Below are 27,709 nucleotides of genomic sequence, written 5' to 3'. Positions count from 1 at the left end.
GATGATGGATTAATACATACAATACGAAACGTATTCATCATACATCATATCATACTAAATGGAGTGTCAGATTTACATAGAGTATAGTACCAAATTCTCTTGAGACTACTTTGATATTTATTCTGTTGTTGGAGTACGCTCAGACCAAATATGATTTTTAACATAGTTAATTACCATTTTTTGGAAGGAAAACAATTTCACTCATATTGTAATTAATTATAGGTCATATTTCATAGACGTCTGGAAACACTGGACAGTTACTTTAAAATCAGGGATTTCTGTTCTCTAAATGCCACAGGGCCTACACACAACCAAGGCCATACTGTTGATCTGGTACTGTCCTATCGTCTGAATATTTTTAAAATGCTTTCTGCCAAAGTCTCACTTTAAATAATCTGCCAGAGTCTCACTTTAAATAATCTGCCAGAGTCTCACTTTAAATAATCTGCCAGAGTCTCACTTTAAATAATCTGCCAGAGTCTCACTTTAAATAATCTACCAGAGTCTCACTTTAAATAATCTGCCAGTCTCACTTTAAATAATCTGCTAGAGTCTCACTTTAAATAATCTGCCAGAGTCTCACTTTAAATAATCTGCCAGAGTCTCACTTTAAATAATCTGCCAGTCTCACTTTAAATAATCTGCCAGTCTCACTTTAAATAATCTGCCAGAGTCTCACTTTAAATAATCTGCCAGAGTCTCACTTTAAATAATCTGCCAGTCTCACATTAAATAATCTGCCAGAGTCTCACTTTAAATAATCTGCCAGTCTCACTTTAAATAATCTGCCAGAGTCTCACTTTAAATAATCTGCCAGAGTCTCATCTTAAATGATCACACTCGTGCTTTAAAAAGGGAATTTAGAAAGGCTGGAAGCAAATGGAAGACCTGACAACTTTAAGTATTCTATGAGATAATGAAGGATTGATGATAAATTACAATGTTGAGGTTAAGGATGCAAGAGTGAACTACTTCTCTACCCTGATCTCTGAGAAAATTCTGTTTAAGACAATTCTGTTGTTCTTGGATGTGGTCCCTAGTAGACTACTAAAATATGTTATGCATACTGTTACATTATGTCTATTGTAAATAGCTCCCTGACCTCTGGCTACTTTCCAGACTATTTGAAACTGCTCTGGTTCAACCTCTCCTTAAAAAGCCCAATCTAGACCCTTCCTCACTGAGTAATTATAGTCTTATCTCTAAACTTCCTTTGTATCCAAGATTTTAGAAAAAGTTGTTTTTAAGCAATTGGTGGCTCATTTGAGTATGTACAATTTATTTGCTAAATTCCAGTTGGCCCCCGCTCACTTCACAGCACGGAAACTTCTTTATTGAACGTTAGTAATGACCTTCTGTTGACTGCCGAATCCGGTGAATGATCTATCATAGTTGTTTTGGAACTCAGTTTGATAACATTCTTGTCGACCGGCGGGAGAGGTGGGTGGGAATCTCCGGCGTTGCCCTCGATTGGTTTAGGTCAGATTTGAGTTGCAGACGTTTCTCGGTGAGCATGGGTGGTGTCTAGCTGACATTGAATGTTGGATGTCTGACAACTTTCTCCAGCTCAATGATAAGAAATCCTTTTTTTTTTAAATCCCCCACCTTGATAGAACCCAGATTGAAAATAGCCTTGGTCCTATATCCACCAATGTAAAGCTGACTGACAGAACCCTTGGTGTCTTCGTTGAACCTGATCTGAACTTTGAGCTACATGTTGTCCCGTGTGGCTCAGTTGCTAGGGCATTATCCTTGGGTTGTGGGTTTGAGTCCCATGGGTGACCAGTATGAAAATGTATACACTCACTACTGTAATTCGATATGGATAAGATTGTTGACGTAAATGTAATGTCAAGAAGGTTGTCCAGTCCTGCTTTTATCATTTAAGAAATATAGCTAAAGTCAAGTCATTTGTTTCAGTCACTGATCTGGAGAAAGTTATACATGCTTCTATTTCCTCACGTCTACAGTATATTACTGTAACTCGTTGTATAGGCCTATCTGTCTCAGTCAGAAGTCACTCCATTGTCTACAGTTCATATAAAATGCTACAGCTCGACTCTTAACCCAATGAGTCCCACCGTGATGCAGGCGAGATTTGCACTTCTAACCCCTTTTAAACACTGTGTGTTTGAGCTACAGACTTCTTGTTGTACCATTGGATTCTTCAATTTCTTCTGCATCCGTCGGTACAAACCATTAGTCTGTGTGATTAAAGGGGACTGAGCTAAAACGGTGTTTGTGAGACAAGGACAGATTCCAAAGGGGCCCGGGCCGGGTCTTTTTACAAAAACGGATGTAGAGTCCAAATGGTTTGAGCTACAACTATTAAAAGCCATCTATAAAAAGCTGAGACTCTCACAAACACATACATGTAACATGTTCTATAACATGTTCTATAACGCTCACAAGCTACACAAGAGTCCTTAAGAAAACAAACACATACATGTAACATGTTTTATGACGCTCACAAGCTACACAAGAGTCATTAAGAAGGTAAGGGTTCTTCTACATAGAAGATCATAGGAAACCCCAGGACATAGTGTCTATAATACCGTAAGGGGTTCTTCTACATAGAGATCATAGGAAACCCCAGGACATAGTGTCTATAATACTGTAAGGGGTTCTTCTACATAGAAGATCATAGGAAACCCCAGGACATAGTGTCTATAATACTGTAAGGGGTTCTTCTACATAGAAGATCATAGGAAACCCCAGGACATAGTGTCTATAATACTGTAAGGGGTTCTTCTACATAGAAGATCATAGGAAACCCCAGGACATAGTGTCTATAATACTGTAAGGGGTTCTTCTACATAGAGATCATAGGAAACCCCAGGACTTAGTGTCTATAATACTGTAAGGGGTTCTTCTACATAGAAGATCATAGGAAACCCCAGGACATAGTGTCTATAATACTGTAAGGGGTTCTTCTACATAGAAAATCATAGGAAACCCCAGGACATAGTGTCTATAATACTGTAAGGGGTTCTTCTACATAGAAGATCATAGGAAACCCCAGGACATAGTGTCTATAATACTGTAAGGGGTTCTTCTACATAGAAGACCATAGGAAACCCCAGGTCATAGTGTCTATAATACTGTAAGGGGTTCTTCTACATAGAATATCATAGGAAACCCCAGGACATAGTGTCTATAATACTGTAAGGTGTTCTTCTACATAGAAGATCATAGGAAACCCCAGGACATAGTGTCTATAATACTGTAAGGGGTTCTTCTACATAGAAGATCATAGGAAACCCCAGGACATAGTGTCTATAATACTGTAAGGTGTTCTTCTACATAGAAGATCATAGGAAACCCCAGGACATAGTGTCTAAAATACTGTAAGGGGTTCTTCTACATAGAAGATCATAGGAAACCCCAGGACATAGTGTCTATAATACTGTAAGGGGTTCTTCTACATAGAGATCATAGGAAACCCCAGGACATAGTGTCTATAATACTGTAAGGTGTTCTTCTACATAGAAGATCATAGGAAACCCCAGGACATAGTGTCTATAATACTGTAAGGGGTTCTTCTACATAGAAGATCATAGGAAACCCCAGGACATAGTATTGTAATAAATCACATAGCAACCTGGACGTGTAGAAGTAACATAGTAAACTTAGATCCGGGACCCTCCAATTAGTATGTTACATTTCGTATGGTATATATTAATTTGTGGATGTCCATCATCCATTGAGTATGATATGTTACGAATTACAATTCATATGATATGTTACAAATTGTAATTTGTACAATATGTTATGAATTTTCTAAATGTAAGATATGTTACGAATTCCAAATGGTTGTGGCTAACGTTAGCTAGGTTGCTAACGTTAGCTAGGCTTGGAGTTAGGGTTAGGGATTAAGGTTAGGGTTAGGAGTTAACATTTTAGAATTAGGGGAAGGGTTAGCTAACATGCTAAGTAGTTGCAAAGTAGCTAAAAAGTTATAAGTAGTTGCAATTTGCAAATGATCTGAAATGCTAAAGTTGTCCATGATGAGGTTGGAACGTCCAACCTTTGGGCTACTAGACATTTGTTTTATATGCCCATCCTCCTGAAAACCTACTTTTATAAAACAGTTTTTAAAGTAGGATTTTATATTGCTATTTTGTTTTCCTACTCCATTTTTCTGTCTATATCTTTGTAGAACTGTATTTGTTTTTATTTTGCACTTGATGTGAAGCACCTTGTTAACTTATTTTAAAAGCACTCAATAAATAGGTATTCTTATTATTATTCCCTTTTATCCACCTGACTAGAGTTTCAGCCTTATAAACCCTAGCCTATACAACCCACAGGCATATGGAGGAACCGTTGTTAATCATGCTATTTTTCTGTGCTTAGTTTATCATAATCTTTATTAGCATCATCATCATCATCATCACCAACCCTGAACCTTTCCAAACTTTCTGACATGACATTATTGTGTTACCCCGTTGGCGGCGGCCATCTGCACAATAACCTCGGTGGCTGCTCGGCTGAAGTAGCGTCCGTCGCTGCCCACCACCATGGTACATCCCTGGCGGTCCCTCAGGTCGATGGACGACAGTAAGCTCTGGATGTAGTTCTGCAGGTAGTTCTTCTTGCCTTCGAACACCTCCGTCTTCCGCCGCAGCCCGTTGGTACCGGGCCGCTGGTCATCGAACGGGCTCGTTTGGACCGTAACCACGGGAATGGGGTTCGTCTCCATCCTCCTCACAAGTACACACTGGGAGGGACGCTTCAGCTGGCTATACTGGGGACGCCTCTGTCTTTCACAGAAATTGCAGGTCAGAAGCCTTACTGTCTGCCGGATAGAGGTGGAGAGCCAAACATATGCTGTGGAGACGGACGGTGTTAGAGAGGTGATGTGAGGTCCAGTGATGTCCGCTCTAGTCCTCCAGAAGTAGGCCCAGCAATTGCGAGGAGAAAAGTGCGCTGACGCAATGACAGCACTCCAGCGCTTTCCTGAGGGATGGCTATTATGCTGATAGGCTAACTTCCCGTCAACAAATTCCTTGTCTTGTCAGCTCGGTTTTAGATAGGCTAGTTATACTGTACTTTTAACACATGCCTACAGTAAACTTACAGCGAGAGCTTCGGATTTTAAAGTTCAAGTAGGCTAATGTAATGTTAAGCCAAGTGTTCTCTTCCGCCTGGCAACTCCCTCTTTTCCAAATAAGTCCGACTTTCCACAAGGACAAGCGCCTGCCAAAATCAAGGAGGGCCAAAAGCCCCTACAATCAGCTGCGCCTCTGGCCAAAAATAGCCGGCTGGAGTGAGGGGAGAATTGTGTCGGGTCGGGGCTGTAACCTGACGCTACTTCTGTCCACTTGTCGGTTTGAGTCAAAGCACTAAGCACTGTCAGTGTGCGAGCATAAGCAGTTACCGACCGATCAATGACAATTAACTTTACATATGCGTAAAAGTGATGAGGCAGGACCTGAGGGCGAACTGTTGGATATTGGCATGGCCAAGCAGAACTCTCCTCTGTAGACAACAGGCAATACAGCTCATGGTAAAGTAAAACACCCTAGTTGGTTTTATTGTGATACTTTAAGCTAATGGACTAGATAAGATGAAATCCACCCCCTTTCCAAAATAACTTGGGAATAACTGGGAAAAAAGGAGTGCGTCTTATTCAATGGCACTTCTCTCACTCTCTGTGTATGTATAAGAGAGAGACATTGCTTTACATTGCTTTGACAATGTAAACATATGTTTCACATGCCAGTAAAGCCCCTTGAATTGAAATGAATTGAGAGAGAAAGAGAGAGAGAGGGGCATTATGTGCTGGTTCACTGATGCATAACTTGGTGGACAGCGCAACCATGAGCGAAATAAACTATTAAAACCGTGCATTGCTAAATGTAAAAAGACCTAGTGGTCCCATAAGCCTAAAAGTAATTGTATGTATTTGGAATGCATTTATTTCATGCAATAACGTGAAATAAACGATACAAAATATGCAAACACAAAACAGCCTATCTACAGGTAGTAAACTTGTTCTATGCAATGCTGCCACACGGTGGCAGCATTGCATATTGAACTGGCCTATGGCTTGATGCAGATCCAATTCATTTTAATAGGTATTTTTATATGTATTTAACAACAATTAAATTAAATATTGCAAAAAATGTATTTGCAATAAAACTAAATAGGGAACGAAATTCACACTGACTGACCGGTTTTAGTGAAAAACAAGAGTTCTGTTTCGCTAATTACAGCAAGGACTAACCAAATTGATAACAATAAATATAGCCTTATAATAATTCACAATGACAAGATATTAAGTAATTAATATATGTTGCTGGTCAGAGGCCTATTTAGCTTATTTACGAAGTAAGTCTGCTTGGAAATCTTTAGGTGCAATTATTTCCTCAGGCTATTTTGTTCTAATATAATACATATTTCGCAGTTAATTTTAAGGTGTAAATAAATGTGTTGAAGGAAATAAGTAATCAAAGACAGCAAAAACAAAATCTGACGGTATGGTCAAACATATTTATTGTTTCATTTCAATGTCGACATTCGGAAAATCACAATACAACGTAGGCCTATTTTCTTTACAATTGGCAAAAGTGTTTCCAGTTTTATTTCCATTTTCACATTGACACCATATTTTAACAAATATATTATCAGCCTTCTTATTTACATTACCTTCTTTTGACATATTCAACATGGGAATGAACACAAATAACATGCAGTTTAGATCATTTCTCTGAGAAATGCGCAAACGTGCCTCCATTAGGCCTATATAATTGTATCACTTAGACACAGATATTTCTTTGGTTATAGCTACTACAAACAAACACTTTAACAACGAGGATAAGACATTTGGATACTCTCTGTTATTAAAGGAGGTGCGCTCAACATTGCACTTGGGCAGAATGGAGTCCTGGGAGCTGGACGCAGGCTCGGAACGAAGCAACTAGCGGGGCCCGTGAGGAGATTACCATAGTCAATAGAACAAGGAGGGTTGGAGTTCTGTGGATTTGTGTTCTGTGATATAGAAGGAGAGGTTTTACTCATAATGCTGTCAATACTGAATGGACACTTTGTCTGGGTATCGCGCGCAGGCTTCTGTTCCGCAGGTGTTGCTGCGTAAAGTTGCATTCTGAAGTCTCCGGGGGCAACAAACTTACCGCTGCTGCTTATACTCGGGTACGGTAAGTAGGAGGAAGGTGGCATCACGAGGCCGTCCTGAACGGGCATATACGGGAGAGGGGCAGTCGGTGCGCTCACTTGGCCTTGGACGCAGTAAGGTCGCACGTAAGGCCGGTAACAGCTGAAGTTTGGGTAAAACATGAGTCCATCTTTCACACACTCCGGCTGGTTTCTCTTAAACCTCTTCCTGCGCCGGAGAAAGCTGCCGTTGTCAAACATGTCCTCAGATGCGGGGTCCAGAGACCAGTAGTTGCCTTTGCCTGGGTTTCCAGGCTCCCTCGGAATCTTGATAAAGCAGTCGTTGAGTGACAGGTTGTGCCTGATGGAGTTCTGCCACGCCGGAAACTTCTCCCGGTAGTAGCGGAACTTGTTGCTAATGAAGTCGCAGATGCCACTCAGTGTCAGTTTCTTCAGAGGACTCTGTAGGATCGCCATGGTGATGAGAGCGATGTAGGAATACGGGGGCTTTACAGAACCGTTCTGTGGTCTCCCCGATGAAGGCGCGTCTGCACAGAAACTGTTCTCGCTTTCCCCGGACGAGTCGAACTCAGAGCAGTCCAGTTCGGCGCTGGACTCGGCGGAGGAGCTAGGTTCGGTGGTGTTCTCGGTCCGATAGAGACGAAGCTGGCCATGGAGAGGCTCGTCATCTCCAACAACGTCTACCTCATTTGCGTCCAGGGGCAAGCCAGTCTGCTGGGACGCTTCATACTCTTTGGAGAGGGTCATGACGGAGACCACAATGTCCACACACGCGTAAAAGCTCAACTCGACCACCTTATCATTAATTCTTAACATGCATAAAAGCGCAATCACCGATGCCTAACAGCGCACACAGATATGTCTTCTCTGACTTTCTCGGCCCCTCCTGTGCCTGTGCTCCTGGTCAGCCTGTCTGTGGTGACCATGGACGTTTGGGGGTTTTATTAGAGCTGGGCTGTTACCCCCCCTCAGCTCAGTCCCATTCCCACTCAGACCTATGACAGTAGCCCCTCGCTGCGGGGTGTTAGATGAACCAAGGAGAAAGCTAATGGGGAGGAGAAACCTTACATGCTAATTGGTCTTGTATGCAGACACCACAAAGTTCATGGAGTGAAGCTTCGGAATTAAGAGTGTTCAATGAAATACAATAATAAAATGTATCGACTATAGTTAGCAAAAAGCATTTATTTTTTGGGGGGTATATTCAGAATGGTGCTTTCAGCAAGATCCACCATGCTTACGCAGGTCTGTCTATCAAATATCGAGTTCCAGACATGGCACATTATTGGTTCTACAAAAAATTGCTATTATCTCGAGTAGGCTATATAAAGTAGCCTACACTTGAGGCAAATGCATTGTGGTCAACTTTATAACCTTAATTGGTATGCAGTATGGTCAACCTTTATTCACAGGGTTTACTTTGAACCGTGGCACATTTCCTGTTCAATTAGGCCTACTAAAAGCAGCACAGTAGCTCGACTGGAAGCGGGGATGCAATGGGAAATCTGAACACCACACCTAACCCCTGATAAGAAACGCAGCGTTCTACCCCCCAGACCCCCGTGGTTTCGTTTAGTTTGCCACCTTGGGATGCCCGCAGGTGATGTGGCCATGAAAATGGCCGTGGGACGGCTCCCCGTGGTCGGGAGAGAAAAGCAGCAGTCGAGGCATCTTAACGAGCAAATCAGCATTAGAATCGGGTAGAACACAGCGCAGCTGTGGCCTACGGGACATGGCTGGGGTTTATGGTCGGAGTGAATGGCCACAGCCATCCTCAAAGCAAACCCCGGGCATGTGCGAGGATATGTGTTAAAACCTTCTTCGGGAAACCAATCTCAATTGCAAATGCAAAGTTGCGAATACCCCACCTATTTCTTCACCTGTATGTGTGCGGGTCCAGAGGACGTGAGAAAATACCTGTAAACTCGCTAATATCGGTAATTAAACCTAAAATAAACACAACCAACTCAAACCATCCAACAAATTAGACGCACATGTAGATGTATACCAGACAATGAGTTAGAAAATTACATTTAAAATCTAAAGTTTAACAGTTTATATCTAGGGTCCATTTAAAACGTACACTATAAGCCAACATGTGTATTTGACTTAAGACAAAAGCATCCGATTTGATAGGGCCAATATCCGTTTAAATCGTTTTAATTTGTTTTATTTTTATACATGGCCCCCCCCCCCCAAAACGGCACTACTATTGCAAATTCCTTGACCAAGACTTGTCTGCATACTTCTTGGCGATTCAGAAAATGAATGGGGACCCCATGCAACTCTGTCACTTCAAAACAATAAAACCAAGGCGTTAGTTAATATGTTTGAAGCATTTTAAGCACGTTGTGGAATATTGCATTGGATTTATGCACCTTCCTCAAACACCTTCAGACAAGACCACTCGAGTTTCAAAGTTTATATCAATTCGTAGTTCACAATTATTGAAGAAGCGAATGACAAGAAAATGACAGGCAATACTTTTTGTAATAATAGCGAAATATAAACATAAAATATTGTAAACTCAAAATATTAAATCAGATTACTTAATAATTTTTCTTTATTTCAATAATTGAAACAGCCCATCTAGTAGTCAAGCATGTGGACATTTACAGACAGCCTAATTTTGTGCTGCACCAGTTTTGAGAAGATGTGATAAAAGTCTTAGCCTGTCCAAAACCTTAACTTCACAAACAACTTACAGATTTTAAACACAGCGAAACTATTGATGAATACACTCACGATTTCAATTAATAGGTTATGGGTGTTAGGAGTTTCCAAAGTTAAACATCATTTACAAGGAAAATGATAGTAAGGGCACTATTTACTTCTCTATTTTCCAATTGTCTTTTTATCTCGATTGAGTGGAGTGTATGACTGGGTAATGGTGTTGATGATGGATTGAGTCCACTCACACACTAATCTAATGTTTCCTCGTAGCATTTGCCTCATCAGGAAGTGACCCAATCACACCCAAGAGTTAAGAGGCTACACACTGTATAGCCTGACTGTACTGTTGTCAATTAGATGCTTGCACTGTGAAGGTTTGGCCTGTAATCATGGTTAATAGTAAATCCCATAACGTTGAGGTACTCCTGGCCTGGACACTCCACAGTGATGAGGATTACTGCAGGTACAGTAGGTGTTTCATTGTGTGGAGGGTATCAGAAATAAATAGTAATAGTTCACTGTGAGGAGAGAGGGGTGGGGTTCTTGTTTAGTTCCTGTCCCCCACTTTCAGTACCGTTGAGATGAACTGTTCCTGTAGGATCTCTCTGTCCAGGTTTCTCCCTGTAGAGGTGAGGGGGATGACTTGGTCAGGTTTTATTGAGTAAAGCATTGAATGCATTAACACACACACGCACGCACACACACACACACACACACACGCACGCACGCACACACACACACAGCTGACCTATGAAGACAAGGCGGTTGACCCTAGGCTCCTCCCCCCACACCTGTGGGGTCTCATCCAGCTCGTAGAGTTCATGGACCCCCTGCAACATCACTTGGTTGGCTTTACCTGCGATGGACACGATCCCCTAGGATAGCCAACACACACACTATCATTCAGACTGAGACATACCTAAAGTGTCCAGAAATCAATACACACAAAGGACTAAATCCTAACTTGAAATCTGCTGCCATATTAAATGTTTTTCCAATAACATCTCCATCAATGAATGCATGCTTTACATGGAAGGCGTACTGTAAATACATGAACACTGTATTACCACAGGGATGCCTATTGAAAACCCCTGACAGAGGATGAACTGTGTGTTTCACCTTCAAGCGAATGACCTTCATGGGAAGTCCGGCTTGGTTCTGGAATGCTTTCTCCCACAGAAGATCCTGGAAAGAAGCAATCTTTTGTAAAACGGAATGTTTCTGATGTGAAAAGACAAGGTTTCTTTTATGGACTTTATAGTGTTCATGAGAATAACCGGCTTTAAAAACAATGAAAGAGATGTGTCCCCATCTTCTGATGAACCAGTGATTTTAGGTGGCATGTCAAACTCATGTTGGCAGAAAATAAACGTCCATTGTAATGAACATGCTGAATAACAGTGTTAATGTGTATGCTAACCTGGATGAAGACATTCAAAACGTCCTCTGACAGACTCCCAGCTACTTCAAATGTCACTGTCAGAATACTCTGGAGAGGAAGAACCCGTACAGCCCAGGGTTAATATTGTTGCATTTTTTGAAGCGTAAAAGTAACTAAACGTAAACTAGCTTTTGTGCTTGAAATGATTGCTCTGAAACAGACTCTTTTATGATTGAAATCAAACCTCTTTGAAAAACAAAATCTTTGCATGCATACTGCTAAATAAAATAAAAATCCTTTGACTAATATCATATAAACTGCTTAAGGAAAGTGCATCATAGCTAAATGGAACCAGCATATTTTTAACCATTCAACCCAATGCCATTGTCACACCACATTTAGAGTGCTGCTGATGACTGTCAATGAACGCGTCAAAAAGCTCAACTGTATCGAACACCGTAAACCAGCTGACAGCCTTCTTTACCCCCCCACCCACCCTCCCTCCTCTGTATACTTCCTTACAGCATAACAAGGGCACTTTGCAGACATTTAGGGCATTGTGTGGAAGTGTTAAGGTTACACACTTCCTTTTTTTATTTGGTATAACAACAGAAAAACAGCGCTCTTATTAGCATGAAAAGAGCAACTTGGAGGGGGGGTTGGACCTACGGGGGAAGAAGGGGGGTACAAGGGCGGTTCAGCTTCATGCGGGAAAGGAGACCTGGCAAAAACAGATGACAATGCAGCCATTAACCCCCCCGTGAGGTGCAAACAACATGACTGAAGAGTGAAGACCATGAGCAGCCAACCCCAGTGTTTCCCCTAGTGATCCCCTTTTGGGTAACAGACTAAAAATGTATCCTGGTTTACCAATGGGCTCACGAGTGGCGCAGTGGTCTGAGGCACTGCATCTCAGTGCAAGAGGCACCACTACAGTCCCTGGTTCGAATCAAGGCTGTATCACATTCGGCCGTGATTGGGAGTCCCATAGGGCGGCGCACAATTGGCCCAGCGTCGTCCGGGTTTGGCCGGGGTAGGCCGTCATTGTAAATAAGAGTTTGTTCTTAACTGACTTTCCTAGTTAAATAAAGGTTAAATAAAAAAGCCGACTTCAAAAGATTTAAATGGGCCTCAGCACAAAAACAGTAGAGCAGGGTAGGGACTTTTCACTAGTGTGTCATCCCCTGAAGGCATTAGGGACCACACTCTGCCCCAGAACTGTCTCCCTGGCTCACTACATACACAGCAAGCCTGGGGCCTGGAGTCGATTCCATTAAAATATAGGGAGTGAACAGAAATTCAATAAATACATAGAAAAATCACCCATTATTTTCTACTTTTCACCTGAATTGAAATAATATTGACCCCAACCCTGTGGTTGTTGATTACACAACGATTGCTCATTCCTTTTCTATAAACGCCTGATTGTGGGCAGTCGATGAAAAAAACAAGACCAAAAACATATTGTTCAAGATACGGATAGAGCAGACATAATCAAAGCTCAGTATTACTTTCAGGAATCAGCGATGACACTCAGTACATCCTTACCTTATCCAGATGTGGTCTTGTTGTTTTCACAAGCTGTAGCTTCTCTACCAAGCTGTGAGATAAAGAACAACAGGTTTTAAGTGTTTCTGTAGTATCTTTGTTTACATGACAACTAACCATGCAGACGCATGGCTTATTCTACAATCTGGAAGCATCTACCTGTGAAATTAATATGGTATTCCTAGAGTTTGTTAACCATTCTGTGGTTTTATATGTCTACATGAAGAAAGGTATTTTCCGATGTCAAGGCGTACAGCAATGAAAAGTTGTAGTGTCCACGCTTACAAAATAGGTTGTATACATTATTGGTTTGTGTGTACAGTGAGGGAAAAAAGTATCTGATCCCCTGCTGATTTTGTACGTTTGCCCACTGACAACGAAATGATCAGTCTATAATTTTAAAGTAGGTTTATTTGAACAGTGAGAGACAGAATAACCACAAAAAAAATCCAGAAAAACGCATGTCAAAAATGTTATAAATTGAATTGCATTTTAATGATGGAAATAAGTATTTGACACCCTCTCAATCAGAAAGATTTTTGGCTCCCAGGTGTCTTTTATACAGGTAACGAGCTGAGATTAGGAGCACACTCTTAAAGGGAGAGCTCCTAATCTCAGTTTGTTACCTGTATAAAAGACACCTGTCCACAGAAGCAATCAATCAGATTCCAAACTCTCCACCATGGCCAAGACCAAAGAGCTCTCCAAGGATGTCAGGGACAAGATTGTAGACAAGGCTGGAATGGGCTACAAGACCAGAGAAGGTGACAACAGTTGGTGCGATTATTCGCAAATGGAAGAAACACAAAAGAACTGTCAATCTCCCTCGGCCTGGGGCTCCATGCAAGATCTCACCTCGTGGAGTTGCAATAATCATGAGAACGGTGAGGAATCAACCCAGAACTACATGGGAGGATCTTGTCAATGATCTCAAGGCAGCTGGGACCATAGTCACCCAGAAAACAATTGGTAACACACTACACCGTGAAGGACTGAAATCCTGCAGCGCCCGCAAGGTCCCCCTGCTCAAGAAAGCACATATACATGCCCGTCTGAAGTTTGCCAATGAACATCTGAATGATTCAGAGGACAACTGGGTGAAAGTGTCGTGGTCAGATGAGACCAAAATGGAGCTCTTTGGCATCAACTCAACTCGCCGTGTTTGGAGGAGGAGGAATGCTGCCTATGACCCAAGAACACCATCACCACCGTCAAACATGGAGGTGAAAACATTATACTTTGGGGGTGTTTTTCTGCTAAGGGGACAGGACAACTTCACCGCATCAAAGGGACGATGGACAGGGCCATGTACCGTCAAATCTTGGGTGACAACCTCCTTCCCTCAGCCAGGGCATTGAAAATGGGTCGTGGATGGGTATTCCAGCATGACAATGACCCAAAACACACGGCCAAGGCAACAAAGGAGTGGCTCAAGAAGAAGAACATAAGGTCCTGGAGTGGCCTAGTCAGTCTCCAGACCTTAATCCCATAGAAAATCTGTGGAGGGAGCTGAAGGTTCGAGTTGCCAAACGTCAGCCTCGAAACCTTAATGACTTGGAGAAGATCTGCAAAGAGGAGTGGGACAAAATCCATCCTGAGATGTGTACAAACCTCGTGGCCAACTACAAGAAACGTCTGACCTCTGTGATTGCCAAAAAGGGTTTTGCCACCAAGTACTAAGTCATGTTTTGCAGAGGGGTCAAATACTTATTTCCCTCATTAAAATGCAAATCATTTTATAACATTTTTGACATGGGTTTTTTTGGATTTTGTTGTTGTTATTCTGTCTCTCACTGTTCAAATAAACCTACCATTAAAAGTATAGACTGATCATTTCTTTGTCAGTGGGCAAACGTACAAAATCAGCAGGGGATCAAATACTTTTTTCCCTCACTGTATGTGTGTTGGGACATTTGAAGAGAGAGGAGATCGGCTGTAGACCCTGAAAACACATGACCCCAGATCCCATCCCGTTGTTCCTCCACCTAGCCCCCTTGACCCCACAAGGAGGACAAACGATGTTGAGCAGCTTTAGCCCTCTCTGCTGCTAGTGCCACACGTGGACCGGTGGGGGGTCACTTCAAACAGCCAGCGTGTGCTGGGGGGGGGGGGGTCAGGGAGGGGAGGAAGGCAGAGGAAAGGGGCTATCTGTGTACTTAGATGACTCTCCTCAGGGACCATCACACACACACACACACACACACACACACACACACACACACACACACACACACACACACACACACACACACACACACACACACACACACACACACACACACACACACACACACACACACACACACACACACACAGAGAGAGAGAGCTCTAATCCTCTGCAGCTGGATGGGAGAAGAGAAAACACCAGTGACTGCATTCATGTGAAGAGAGGTTTACCACCAATGACTCCATTCATGTGTTGGAGCTTTTACTGCTGTTTTAATGTGGTAACAATGAGGAACCCCCCATGGTCCTACAATTCACCAACCCCTCTATAGCCTGGGCCCTTCATTACAGGGAAACATGGTCAACAACAGCCCCTCTGTACAGGCTGCTGCACTGCCATGTTTAGAAGGGTAACAACTATAAATATTCACTGCTCATAACTACTGTCCCCTTAGAAACCTTTTTGGAGTAGAGAATGGTTGAGAATGAAGTTGAGAGTGGTTTCGAACGGGGTTGAGAGTGGTTTCGAACGGGGTTGAGAGTGGTTTAGAACGGGGTTGAGAGTGGTTTAGAACGGGGGGGGTGGTTTCGAATGGGGTTGAGAGTGGTTTCGAATGGGGTTGAGAGTGGTTTCGAATGGGGTTGAGAGTGGTTTCGAATGGGGTTGAGAGTGGTTTCGAATGGGGTTGAGAGTGGTTTCGAATGAGTTGAGAGTGGTTTAGAACGGGGTTGAGAGTGGTTTCGAATGAGTTGAGATTGGTTTCGAATGGGGTTGAGAGTGGTTTCGAATGGGGTTTAGAGTGGTTTAGAACGGGGTTGAGAGTGGTTTAGAATATGGTTGAGAGTGGTTTAGAATATGGTTGAGAGTGGTTTAGAATATGGTTGAGAGTGGTTTAGAATGGGGTTGAGAGTGGTTTAGAACGGGGTTGAGAGTGGTTTAGAACGGGGGGGTGGTTTAGAACGGGGTTGAGAGTGGTTTAGAACGGGGTTGAGAGTGGTTTAGAACGGGGTTGAGAGTGGTTTAGAACGGGGTTGAGAGTGGTTTAGAACGGGGTTGAGAGTGGTTTAGAATATGGTTGAGAGTGGTTTAGAATATGGTTGAGAGTGGTTTAGAATATGGTTGAGAGTGGTTTAGAATATGGTTGAGAGTGGTTTAGAATGGGGTTGAGAGTGGTTTAGAATGGGGTTGAGAGTGGTTTAGAATGGGGTTGAGAGTGGTTTAGAATGGGGTTGAGAGTGGTTTAGAATGGGGTTGAGAGTGGTTTAGAACGGGGTTGAGAGTGGTTTAGAACGGGGTTGAGAGTGGTTTAGAACGGGGTTGAGAGTGGTTTAGAACGGGGTTGAGAGTGGTTTAGAACGGGGGTTGAGAGTGGTTTAGAACGGGGTTCAGAGTGGTTTAGAATATGGTTGAGAGTGGTTTAGAATATGGTTGAGAGTGGTTTAGAATATGGTTGAGAGTGGTTTAGAATGGGGTTGAGAGTGGTTTAGAATGGGGTTGAGAGTGGTTTAGAATATGGTTGAGAGTGGTTTAGAATGTGGTTGAGAGTGGTTAATAATGGGGTTGAGAGCGGTTAATAATGGGGTTGAGAGCGGTTTGGAACGGGGTTGAGAGCGGTTTGGAACGGGGTTGAGAGTGGTTAATAATGGGGTTGAGAGTGGTTAATAATGGGGTTGAGAGTGGTTAATAATGGGGTTGAGAGTGGTTAATAATGGGGTTGAGAGTGGTTAATAATGGGGTTGAGAGTGATTTAGAATGGGGTTGAGAGCGGTTTAGAATGGGGTTGAGAGCGGTTTAGAATGGGGTTGAGAGCTGTTTAGAATGTGGTTGAGAGCTGTTTAGAATGTGGTTGAGAGTGGTTAATAATGTGGTTGAGAGTGGTTAATAATGGGGTTGAGAGTGGTTAATAATGGGGTTGAGAATGGTTTAGAATGGGGTTGAGAGTGGTTTAGAATGGGGTTGAAAGTGGTTTAGAATGGGGTTGAAAGTGGTTTAGAATGGGGTTGAAAGTGGTTTAGAATGGGGTTGAGAGTGGTTTAGAATGGGGTTGAAAGTGGTTTAGAATGGGGTTGAAAGTGGTTTAGAATGGGGTTGAAAGTGGTTTAGAATGGGGTTGAGAGTGGTTTAGAATGGGGTTGAAAGTGGTTTAGAATGGGGTTGAGAGTGCTATTGATTCAAAGCCACACTGTACTGAAGACACTTACTTAACTCCATCCTTGTTGTCAAAGGAATGCAGATCCAGAACTTGAGATAGGTCCACCCTAGAGAAACAAGTAAGATAAACAGGTCAACAAGTAAAACATGGCTAATTTCTGGTTTCATTATAACACTGTGGGTCAACTAAGAGGTGCACACTACACTTTGATTTTAACATGCATATGTAATGAAAGCATCAATGTTGATGTCACAATACCACTGGACTGGATAGGACTCATCTGTTTTGTTATTAACCATTTAATGGGCAATCTGCAACTTATACCTCCATTTGTTATTGTTTTAATCACAGATTACCCCTTTAATATCCAGTCCACAGAGAACCATTGACACATGGAGGACAGGAGTTGTGGGAATGTTGTTCTGGTTAGCCCCCCTATCTGTTTTGGGCTTTCATGTTCTCTGTAGTATCTCTGGGGTGCAGAGTGGATCTGAGAGAGACATCCTGCCTTTGATACATGCAGAGCAGCACTGATTTCATTACCCAGCCAGCACCTACTTGTGTCTTATAACTCACACACACAGAATGGGTGGTGCCTGGTTGGGCGTCAGAGGGGTCAGAGAGCAAGGGTTTGTGGGTAACGGGAAACCCTAGGATTGGGGGTTGTGTCTGTGTACGGGGGGTGGGGGGCTCAAATACAACTCATTCATGGCTGATACGTTTCATCTGTTTCAAGAACAAAGCTGGAAAAACATGCAAAGGGATAAGTGTGTGTGTGAGTTTTATGTGTTTAAAAATAGTCCTAGTGAAACCCCTGTAACATGAAGCAGGACTGTGTCTCCATGCCGGGTTATGGCTCCAGGTCAGAGTAGGGCTACAGTAGACAATCACCATCCACCGTTCATAGAGGCCAAATGAACCAACCCACCTTGACTTCTGACATTCCAGAATCTTGACCAGACCATTTATAGACCTTTAGAGGGAAGATGTTTATGATTACGTTACAATACATAAGGGAATCACACATCTGACCTGAACAATGGAAAAGCACAACTACAAATGGAAACAGATCCTCACTTGAATATTCTTTAAAACAGGACAGTGTATTAGTAAAAAGGTCTGTAAAAAGCAACTAGTGGTCACCTGACGGTGTCTCTGAGGTGGTTGAGCTCTTCTCCATTCACCAGGTCAGTCTTATTGATGATGGTCAGGTCTGCCAGGGCGATCTGCCTGCACATACAACAGTAGAACATACAACAGTAGAACCAATATAGTAACCTTTACAAAGCTGTATGGCGTTCCACTGGTGTTCCCAAGCCCTCCTGAGGTGTGTGTGTGTGGCATTGTAAAGGACGTGCCACACTCAAATAGGACCCCTATTATGTTGGAGAGGAAAACAGCAGTAGAAACAGAGAGCAGTGTATAGACATTCCTCTCTGTAGGATCACCAACACCACCAGGCAACCAGAGGACTGATGGGACAGCATGTAAGGGGTGAGAAATTCCAAACCTTTATGGAATTTAAACTGTCAAAAACTGTGTGTATAAAACATGTTTCCTTCCTGTACTGAGACAGACAGACAGACAGACATAGCATACCTAGCTGCTTCATTGACCAGTCCCTCTGGTTTCTCTTCTGTCAGATGCTGCAGGAAGATAATTCATTTACCAAAGTTAGTGAGACCAATTTTCTGTTCTGACACGTCACTATCCTCCAGTCCACTGATGCAAAAGAAAGTCTAAGCTAGTTTTCACCTTTAACTGTATTTCAAACTTGATTCAGCCCTGGGATTGAAGAGTAGATAAATGGACCAAAACTGACACAAAAAGTGACATCCCCAAAATGAAGAGAAGAACATGAACGACCCTCATCAATCCAACCTGTGATACAGGAAATCCCCTGCTCAAACCAGGAGATAAATCAGATCCATTTTCTATTTGTGTCCTGCCCCTGCAACGGGGATGGAGCCAGCGCTGGTTTCATCTCCTGAGTGAAATATGTAATAACAGAGGGACTAGGGATCGTAACCTCTTCTCCTGACCCCTAAACATCAACCTGTCAGCGGATGTCCCTCAGCTCTGGCCTAGCGAGTGATGGAAATCAAAAACTAAATACAATGACCACCACTATTAAATCACCATCCTCCATCACCATACCCCTGAGTCTGGGGCCTGATGGTGAGTGAGAGGCCTGGGACTTGAGTTCTCATCTGTCCCCAGTCAGAAGAGTATTTCAGGAGCAGAGGAGTGGAGAAAGGGGGGTTAGGGGGTGTGACAGTCCCATTAGAGTGATCTGCTCTGATATCAATTACCCCTTCAGTTTCAATCATCCTCTCTCTCTCTCTCTCTCTCTCTCTCTCTCTCTCTCTCCTCTTCCCCCTCTTCCTCTTTGTGAGGGCTGTGGGGGCACCTAGGCTGTGAACGTGTTGACTGGCCAAGCACGACACCCTCAGATTACAGCCTATTATCCAGGTGTCATTTGACCTGTTCCTCTTCAAAGTGTTTAAAGGCTTTTGAGTTTGGGAGGGTGGTGTGTGTGTGTGTGTGTGTGTGTGTGTGTGTGTGTGTGCATGCGTGTACAGGGTTTGGAACTTTCTATAGCCTCTACAACTTGCGGACAAGATTGTTTAACAGATTCTGAGGATTGTTATGTGATGTCAACATTTCAATTTTACAATAAACTGGAAATTACTTCAGCTGTGGCTTTTTCGTTCAAAACAACTGGGAAGTCGGAAATCTCTGACTCCGGCTGGGAGAAACAGTTTTAAACAGTCATCCAACTTGGAATTCCAAGTCAGAAACTCTGGCATCTTACTCGAGCTCTGACTTTCCGACCTGAAGAACACAGACGTCATGATTTGACCTCATCTTTTTCCGAGTTCCCAGTTGTCTTGAAAGCCCCATTTCTTTCAGGAGAATGTAGAGTAAATGTACACAAATGAACCCGGACTCAGCCATGTCTGAATTAGCTTTTACCTGCATTGCGTATTTAGCATCAATGACTGTGACAATACCTGTAAACAAAATCAGAAAAGACAATAAGAAGGCTTGCACACACTATTCAATGAACTCTGACCCTGCAGCCTTTTGGTGTATGGTCCAGCCTGTTTGTTCAAGTCACTTTCTATGTCCACTTGTGCTCCCCCCCCACCCCTCAATGAACACCACATGGAATACACACCGACAGCTCCTAAACACACCAATTGGAACACACACATTTAGCACAAAATAGATTGTTTTACCGTCTAGATAGATGTCACTCCCTAGTTCTGCATCAACCCAGAACATGGAGGCCACAGCACCTGAGAGGGTGAATTAGAGAGAGATTTAGATAGCATACTGCAACATTAAAGAAGTATTAAGAACATTACAGAAGTAAAACAACATTATCAGGAGACATTTACTAACCATTACAGTTTGCCTCTTCCCCAAGCACAGCCACATTCATCCTGCTAGAACTCAGTGGACCAGATAAAACTAATTTGAGCAGCTTTCAATTGTTTTTTTCTCCCCATAGGTACATTTAGATTGCTTCCAGGCATTTCCATTTCTCCGTGGGGGAAGTTATTCCAGTGCCATGTCACCGCAGCAGGCCTAGCTTGTTCACATAATGCACTTTTGTCAAACCGTCAGGCGGGAATAAGAAAGCATGGTAAATATTTGATAGAAGAGTAATGAAAACACTGTTTGTGAGTGGCATCCCACGCACCACCCGTCCAGCTTCTTCCTCAATGGGAGGTGCCAGCCTCCTGGGACCTCTCTGATTGACAGGCCTTTCTGGGCCAATGACAGCCCTGTCTCAATCAATAACCAGCCTGTCTCAGCCAATGACAGAGTGGAGAGGTGAGGAGAGTCCCGGTCGGAGCGTGCTCTGTCAGTCCCATGTGTGGACCAGTGGTATGTAGCTGGCTGTGTCTCTAGACCACTGACACCTGTCACTTATTGACACACTCCAGTGGTCACAGGGCTCGCCCCGTAATGGCCTCCTATTGATTTCCTTTCCCCCCCCTGGCTAAACGTTTACGGCCTGATGGCTTCCCTGTCCTGATGGAAATAGGCTGTTCAGATATCACCCCCCTGCCGCACCCCAATAATCCCAATAGTCTTATTGGTCTTAAGTAAGAAGAAGTTCAACTAGCTGGACTGTTCTAGAAGTGGACGTCTGGAGTCAAAGTAAGGCCAACAACGCAAAGCTTTGGTTAAGCATGCTGGAACCGTGAGGTCAAGAATAGTATTGACTGTCGACACAAAATACGAGGGCATCTACTTGCATAGCAGACGGAATAGCACTCAGGCTTCAAAAATCATCCTGATGAAGTGAAATGCTATTTAAATACATTACACTTGCTGTCGAAACTTGCCTGTGTATACTTGTGAACCTGTTGTTGCTATAACGTACAGCTGTATTCTAACCAAATAAGAGAGTAAACAGATTTGAGTTGACAGAGAGTGAAGCGTTCCTCTAGAACAGCGATTGTAAAACTGGGGTTTGCATGTCACAGGAGGTTTTGAACTGGTCGCAGGAGGTTTTGAATTGGTCGCAGGTGTTTTTGATGGGATTAAAAATACTCCAGTCTGAACCTAAACTACTAAAACCAGGTAGAAAGTGTGTAGAAATGATGATGAACCTATATATTTAAAAACATTTTTTTTAACCTTTTTCTTTAATCACAGTATCTTCAATATAGAGCTATTAGCAGAGCTATTTAGAGGATTTGGTTGATTTTGTGGTCTCAAACCAGTGAGCTTAACATTCTTCATCAATGGCCAGGTCGCAGTTGTAAATGAGAACTTGTTCTCAACTAGCTTACCTGGTTAAATAAAGGTGAAATAAAATAAAATAAAAAGAATATAGGCAAAATGGATTATTGACAATTGAAAAGGTGGGTATGTTGTTCTCTTGCCATATAAATTGCTACATTAACTATAAATATAGCATTAAAAATACCTTTCCAGGCGGAATTTTTTTTCACAATGCAAATATTGGGTAGTTATTCACAGTCCACTTTAATTCAACTGTGAGCGTTTGTGATGTTATTTGGCTTTGCACAACGTCCGTAACTTACCTGGATCTGCAAGTCCTGTCGTTTCTAGAAGAATATAATCAAACTTTCCTTTCTTCTGCATGAGATTTTCTATGGCTTTCAGGCCATTGTCTCTACAAGAGGGAATTATTGTTGAGATTAGGAATGGTAGGTATTGTCAATTGACATCAGGGAATGATGTCCATCCAGATTTTAAACATAATGCAATGAAAGGGGATGTATTATCTAAGACTAAGTGGCAGTGTTTCAACCAGTTGAATGAATGGGCAGAATTTAGATGTCCGCCTAAATAGATATACCCAAACGTAATTATTTTTCATGGGTTGGCCATAAACAATAACTGGTAATGTTGCATAGTTTAAGAAATGTCTGGAACTCATCTTTCTGGTAAAAAAATACTTATAAATTGCTGAGGTGTACTCACTTTTTAGTACACAAGCTGAAGTATATAGTACAAATATGACGAAAATGCATGTATGAAAAATAATATGATTTTTTCCCTATTCAATAAAAGTGGGGCAATAGGGTTTGAAATGACTATAACTACTTACTATGAGATTTTACATTTCTTAACTATAAAATACATTTGTTCATACTTAGTGACAGTAAAATATTGGTAAAACATTTTCTGGATATGCCATATGGGGGACTTAACATCGAAGTTAAACATACATACTTGACAGAGCAGCAGAGGCAGCCGTTCCTGAGCTCCAGCCATTCCTCATACAGCTCTCCTGCCTGGCTCACAGCTAGAGACTTCTCCAGAGCACTACCTACAGGACAGTTGAGGGACAACAATCATTATCAGAGCAGTAAATATCTGGATTTTCTGCTGACTGGACTCTCAAAGTTTGTGCAAAAATGTGTTATATCCCTTTTAGTGAGCATTTATTTTTTGCCAAGATAATCCCTCCACCTGACAGGTGTGGCATATCAATAAGCTGATTAAAAAGCATGATCATTACACAGGTGCACCTTGTGGTGGGGACAATCAAATTCCGGGTTCATCTGTACCGGGCAGATGGCGTCGTGTGGGCGGGCGGTTTGTTGATGTCAACTTTGTGAACAGAGTGCCCCATGGTGGCGGTGGGGTTATGGTATGGGCAGGCATAAGCTATGGACAACGAACACAATTGCATTTTATCGATGGCAATTTGAATGCACAGAGATACCGTGACGAGATCCTGAGGCCCATTGTTGTGTCATTCATCCACCGCTATCACCTCATGTTTCAGCATGATAATGCAAGGTCCCATGTCGCAAAGATCTGTACACAATTCCTGGAAGCTGAAAAATGTCCCAGTTCTTCCCTGGCCTGCATACTCACCAGACATGTCACCCATTGAGCTTGTTTGGGATGCTCTGGATCGACGTGTACGACAGCGTGTTCCAGTTTCCGCCAATATCCAGCAACTTCACACAGCCATTGAAGAGGAGTGGGACAACATTCCACAGGCCACAATCAACATCCTGATCATCTCTATGCGAAGCAGATGTGTCGTGCTGCATGAGGCAAATGGTGGTCACACCAGATACTGACTGGTTCTCTGATCCACACCCCTACCTTTTTTTTAAAGATATCTGTGACAAACAGATGCATATCTGTATTCCCAGTCATGTGAAATCCATAGATTTCTAAGGCCTAATGAATTGTAACTCAGTAAAATATACTGCTCAAAAAAATAAAGGGAACACTTAAACAACACAATGTAACTCCAAGTCAATCACACTTCTGTGAAATCAAACTGTCCACTTAGGAAGCAACACTGATTGACAATAAATGTCACATGCTGTTGTGCAAATGGGATAGATAACAGGTGGAAATTATAGGCAATTAGCAAGACACCCCCAATAAAGGAGTGGTTCTGCAGGTGGTGACCACAGACCAAGATTGGCAAATTCGCCACTGGCGCCCTGTGCACTTCACAGATGAAAGCAGGTTCACACTGAGCACATGTGACAGACGTGACAGTCTGGAGACGCCGTGGAGAATGTTCTGCTGCCTGCAACATCCTCCAGCATGACTGGTTTGGCGGTGGGTCAGTCATGGTGTGGGGGGGCATTTCTTTGGGGGGCCGCACAGCCCTCCATGTGCTCGCCAGAGGTAGCCTGACTGCCATTAGGTACCGAGATGAGATCCTCAGACCCCTTGTGAGACCATATGCTGGTGCGGTTGGCCCTGGGTTCCTCCTAATGCAAGACAATGCTAGACCTCATGTGGCTGGAGTGTGTCAGCAGTTCCTGCAAGAGGAAGGCATTGACGCTATGGACTGGCCCGCCCGTTCCCCAGACCTGAATCCAATTGAGCACATCTGGGACATCATGTCTCGCTCCATCCACCAACGCCACGTTGCACCACAGACTGTCCAGGAGTTGGCGGATGCTTTAGTCCAGGTCTGGGAGGAGATCCCTCAGGAGACCATCCGCCACCTCATCAGGAGCATGCCCAGGCGTTGTAGGGAGGTCATACAGGCACGTGGAGGCCACACACACTACTGAGCCTCATTTTGACTTGTTTTAAGGACATTACATCAAAGTTGTATCAGCCTGTAGTGTGGTTTTCCACTTTAATTTTGAGTGTGACTCCAAATCCAGACCTCCATGGGTTGATAAATTGGATTTCCATTGATTATTTTTGTGTGATTTTGTTGTCAGCACATTCAACTATGTAAAGAAAAAAATATTTAATAAGATTATTTCATTCATTCAGATCTAGGATGTGTTATTTTAGTGTTCCCTTTATTTTTTTGAGCAGTGTATTTAAAATTGTTGCATGTTGTGTTTATATTTTTGTTCAGTGTTGCATTCACAACACAGATATATTCTAGGCCTATTTCATGGTTAAAATAATTGACTTTGGCCAGACTAAACACTATTTCTCATGTCAGGCTGTAAAGGATCTTGCAGCATCTCAAGGGATTCATCTAGGTTTGAACAGAGCTCTTTGCTGCTCCCTAGTGCACTTAAAGTAAAGATTCACCTATTTTGAATGTTATATTGTTTTTGTGCATCTCTGAGTGGTGTTCTATCAATTCCCTGGGTCATTTCATGTTTTCATGTGTATCTGAGCTACTGCAGATCAAGCAGGCAAAGATTTGGCCCGAATGACGTAGCATTGCAATAAAGCCGCTCTCACTATACTAGAAGTTAATTGGAATATGACTTTAAGATCGCGAAAACGTCTATCATACATGTCAGATTTCAATACTGGCCGATGTCATAACGTAGGAGGTTGTGTTCTCTCGAATGAGTCATTGATAATATTTGAGCAATCTTTTTTTATTTAAGAGGGTCTAACACATTTCTCCTATTTGTCTGACTCTTCATTCAAAGGTGCATTGCTTGGTGCTGTTGCAAATGTCAGACTCCACTCTGAGGCACAATGATCTGCAGGTTGAACATGGTGAGATTGTTGACTCCTAAATTGACAGTGCAGTTTGTTTAGATGATTTTACAGCTAACCAGCTACTTTAAATAACTAGCCAGCCAGCCAGCCAGCCAGTCCATAGAGAGCATTGCAATGTGGGTTTTGTAGTCGACTTGAGCTGCAAAAATGTCCACAAAGATGTTCACGTTGTGCTGTTTCTAGTGCTAGGCTAGCTCCCAACCTTATTACAACAACACAATTAAACATTTGTTCCCAAAAAATATTGTTCTCACATATTAGTGTAATCTAACACTCTAAATTATGGCAATGAGTGATTTTGGGTGCATTTTTCCTTTAACCCTGTGGTACAACCAACAAGAAAACATTCACACCATCGAATACAATGTTGTTACAAAACAGCTGTAATGAAGCAATAAGTAATTTTGTACCTTTATGAAAAAATAGAGATAGTGCAACCTATATAGACCACAAAAATGAACATACCTTCTCCAAATTCATTGAGTATGACAGCGATTCTCTTATTGTGTTGCTCAGTTAAAATGTAGTTCAACAGTGTCGTCTTCCCAGCACCTATATGGGTTATAAATGAACGGTTAGTCTGCGGAAGAGGAATGATTTCAATTAATAGCACACTGTAATTACTATAGATTTCTATCCCAGTGGTCAGTCACTAACCCTGACCATGGGGGAGCTACTGGGTGGGCAGGCTTTTGTTCCAGCCTGACAATAACACATCTGATTCAACTAGGGCCTAATCAAAGTATTTGTGAGCTAGCTGAACCAGGTGTTTTAGTGCTATGCTTGAACAAAACCATGCACATTACGGATCTCTCGATGACCAAGATTGATGAGCACTACCTTCACGCATTTTCTGGCAACACAGCAGTATGCATGGGGGAGGGAACTAGACTTCACTGCCAGTCATACCGAGGTAGCCTGTGATGATGGTCACAGGTATCTGCTCGCCAGGTGAGAGAGGATTTCCTGCGATGGGGACCAACTCTGGGCAGTCATCATCCTCGTCCATTAAAACCTCATCCATGGCTGTGATGTGTGCGAACGGTACAGTCTGTATTGTATTGATAGCGTTATAACGTTAGCTTGCCTAGCATATAGCTAAAATAAACGTTAACATTCAATTTCAATCACGTGTGCAGATCTAAGTTAGCTCTAAGGTTGAATCTGGTATATATTGGTAAGATCGACAGATGTTATGTGGGACCGTTTCAAACGCATCCAGCAGTGTTGTGAAGTCAGCTAGCTATTTCTAGTGCTAGGCTAGCTAGCTAACTCTGCTGCTGTCCATTCATGCATTGGGAAACGCTAGAACACTGTTGCGTTTAAAACTGTCCCATCAATATGACAAGTGTCAGTGTGAAGCAGATCAAGGCGATGAATTACGTTTACCTGGTTTTATCTTTGATTACAGAGATTTTATAGATAGACAACTATTTTCATGCTGATGTTTATGTAATGTGTTCCTTTCAATTTTGTTGTAGCTGTGTGCAACGATATATACAATCCGTCTCAGAAAAGGGATTGCTAGTTAAAGTGTTCCGCAAGACAGACCGAGATCTCCGAGACTTAGGTAAAATAAATATTGGTGAACAAATAAGTAGGCCTACGGTCATTTGAAGAAATTACACACCTTGAAATCATTACGACGTATTAACTAAGCATTGTTGCACCATGAACTAACAACGTGCAGCTGAGCTGTCACGTCAACAAAAAGTTATTGTTTTACGGTAGAGGGCGCGCGCACCTTGCTGTTCGATGCGGGTTCATTCACTCGCTGGGCCCCCAAGCTATAGGCCCCTGGAACGTTGGGTAATCATCTCATTGTGCCCCTGCCCATTGACCTCATAGCATATTTTTGGTCATGATAGAAAGGCTAGAGGTTTTGTCAAAAGTTGTTGTTTTTTTGTGCATTTTAGCTAACCTTAACTTAATTATCACACACAGACAGTGTGGTGAAGGAGGTGCAACAGCGCCTCTTCAACCTCAAGAGGCTGAAGAAATTTGGCTTGTCACCTAAAACCCTCACAAACTTTTACAGATGCACAATTGAGAGCATCCTATCGGGCTGCAGCACCGCCTGGTACGGCAACTGCACCGCCCAAAACTGCAGGGCTCTCCAGAGGGTGGTGCGGTCTGCACAACACATCACCGGGTGCAAATTACCTGCCCTCCAGGACACCTACAACACCTGATGTCACAG

At 42.7% G+C, this 27,709-nt stretch overlaps 3 protein-coding genes across 3 annotated transcripts in view; all 3 read right to left on the bottom strand.

The window, feature by feature from the left end:
* The window catches only part of LOC115200408 (phosphoglucomutase-like protein 5), a 50,045-nt gene extending 44,870 nt beyond the window's left edge, over nucleotides 1-5,175 (bottom strand). The window contains exon 1 of the mRNA XM_029763470.1: nucleotides 4,445-5,175. Within this exon, the coding sequence (XP_029619330.1) occupies nucleotides 4,445-4,702 (258 nt within the window). The 5' untranslated portion in view covers nucleotides 4,703-5,175. The remainder of the gene's footprint in view (nucleotides 1-4,444) is intronic.
* Nucleotides 5,176-6,475: 1,300 nt separating this feature from the next.
* Nucleotides 6,476-8,024, bottom strand: LOC115199638 (forkhead box protein D5-B-like). Its single transcript, XM_029761955.1, has one exon. It carries the CDS (start codon nucleotides 7,951-7,953, stop codon nucleotides 6,808-6,810), a length of 1,146 nt encoding a protein of 381 aa, XP_029617815.1. The 5' UTR covers nucleotides 7,954-8,024; the 3' UTR covers nucleotides 6,476-6,807.
* Nucleotides 8,025-9,464: 1,440 nt separating this feature from the next.
* On the bottom strand, nucleotides 9,465-27,017 carry cbwd (COBW domain containing). Its single transcript, XM_029763469.1, has 16 exons — nucleotides 26,899-27,017; nucleotides 26,419-26,560; nucleotides 25,975-26,061; nucleotides 22,780-22,876; nucleotides 22,125-22,216; nucleotides 20,301-20,360; nucleotides 20,035-20,072; nucleotides 18,658-18,704; nucleotides 18,202-18,288; nucleotides 17,987-18,031; nucleotides 17,108-17,164; nucleotides 12,740-12,791; nucleotides 11,231-11,299; nucleotides 10,930-10,995; nucleotides 10,559-10,685; nucleotides 9,465-10,431 (listed from the first exon to the last, which is right to left on the bottom strand). Exons 2-16 carry the CDS (start codon nucleotides 26,531-26,533, stop codon nucleotides 10,358-10,360), a joined length of 1,113 nt encoding a protein of 370 aa, XP_029619329.1. The 5' UTR covers nucleotides 26,534-26,560; nucleotides 26,899-27,017; the 3' UTR covers nucleotides 9,465-10,357.
* Nucleotides 27,018-27,709: the final 692 nt, after the last annotated feature.

This window comes from Salmo trutta, chromosome 9, assembly GCF_901001165.1.
Source record: "Salmo trutta chromosome 9, fSalTru1.1, whole genome shotgun sequence".
Taxonomy (NCBI): Eukaryota; Metazoa; Chordata; class Actinopteri; order Salmoniformes; family Salmonidae; genus Salmo; species Salmo trutta.
Note: the sequence above shows the minus strand (reverse complement) of the source record. Positions and strands in the feature narration are given on the sequence as shown.

What these genes read in the sequence shown, in the direction of transcription:
- LOC115199638 (XM_029761955.1), bottom strand. Translation starts at nt 7,953, where the DNA reads ATGTTAAGAATTAATGATAAGGTGGTCGAGTTGAGCTTTTACGCGTGT.
- cbwd (XM_029763469.1), bottom strand. Translation starts at nt 26,533, where the DNA reads ATGGATGAGGTTTTAATGGACGAGGATGATGACTGCCCAGAGTTGGTC. An exon ending in ATGCTAAATACGCAATGCAG is followed by an intron (nt 18,705 to 20,034) that starts GTAAAAGCTAAT and finishes ATCTTCCTGCAG; the next exon opens with CATCTGACAGAAGAGAAACC. An exon ending in CACCTCAGAGACACCGTCAG is followed by an intron (nt 18,032 to 18,201) that starts GTGACCACTAGT and finishes TTCCCTCTAAAG; the next exon opens with GTCTATAAATGGTCTGGTCA.